The following is a 707-nucleotide window of genomic DNA, read 5'->3' as shown; positions in this document are numbered from 1 at the left end:
ACCTGGTCACTTTGGTGGGAAATATGCTCATCATCCTGGCTATCCGCTCCGATCCTAAACTCCAAAACCCCATGTATTTCTTCCTGAGCACCTTGTCCTTTGCTGATATTTGCTACACGACAGTCATAGTCCCCAGGATGTTAGTGAACTTCTTATCGGAGACAAAGACCATTTCCTATGCTGAATGTCTGACCCAGATGTATTTTTTCCTGGTCTTTGGAAACATAGACAGTTATCTCCTGGCAGCTATGGCCATTGACCGCTATGTGGCCATTTGTAACCCCTTCCACTATGTCACTGTGATGAACCACAGACGTTGTATATTGCTACTGGTCTTCTCTGTAGCTTTCTCCTGCCTCCACTCCCTCCTACATGTCCTCCTGGTGAATCGGCTCATGTTCTGTGCATCAAACGTTATCCAACATTTTTTCTGTGATGTCAACCCTGTTCTAAAACTGGCCTGCTCTTCCACTTTTGTCAATGAAGTTGTGGCCATGACAGAAGGGATGGCTTCTGTGATGGCCCCATGTATCTGCATCGTCATCTCTTACCTAAGAATCTTCATTGCTGTCCTCAATATTCCCTCAGCGGCTGGAAAATGCAAAGCCTTCTCCACCTGCAGCTCCCATCTCACCGTGGTGACTCTGTTTTATGGGAGTATTAGCTATGTCTATTTCCACCCATTGTCCAGGTATGCTGTCAAGGAC

The 707-nt window shown here is 46.4% G+C and overlaps 1 protein-coding gene across 1 annotated transcript; it reads left to right on the top strand.

Moving 5' to 3' along the window:
* Window positions 1–8: 8 nt before the first annotated feature.
* LOC115285037 (olfactory receptor 1L3-like) lies at window positions 9–704 on the top strand (the record flags this gene model as incomplete). The annotated part of the gene is made up of 1 exon (XM_029931450.1): window positions 9–704. A coding segment is annotated over one exon (696 nt), but the record flags the coding sequence as incomplete, so codon positions are not given.
* Window positions 705–707: the final 3 nt, after the last annotated feature.

The sequence above is a fragment of the Suricata suricatta genome, unplaced genomic scaffold (genome assembly GCF_006229205.1).
Source record: "Suricata suricatta isolate VVHF042 unplaced genomic scaffold, meerkat_22Aug2017_6uvM2_HiC HiC_scaffold_35072, whole genome shotgun sequence".
Classification (NCBI taxonomy): Eukaryota; Metazoa; Chordata; class Mammalia; order Carnivora; family Herpestidae; genus Suricata; species Suricata suricatta.
Note: the sequence above shows the minus strand (reverse complement) of the source record. Positions and strands in the feature narration are given on the sequence as shown.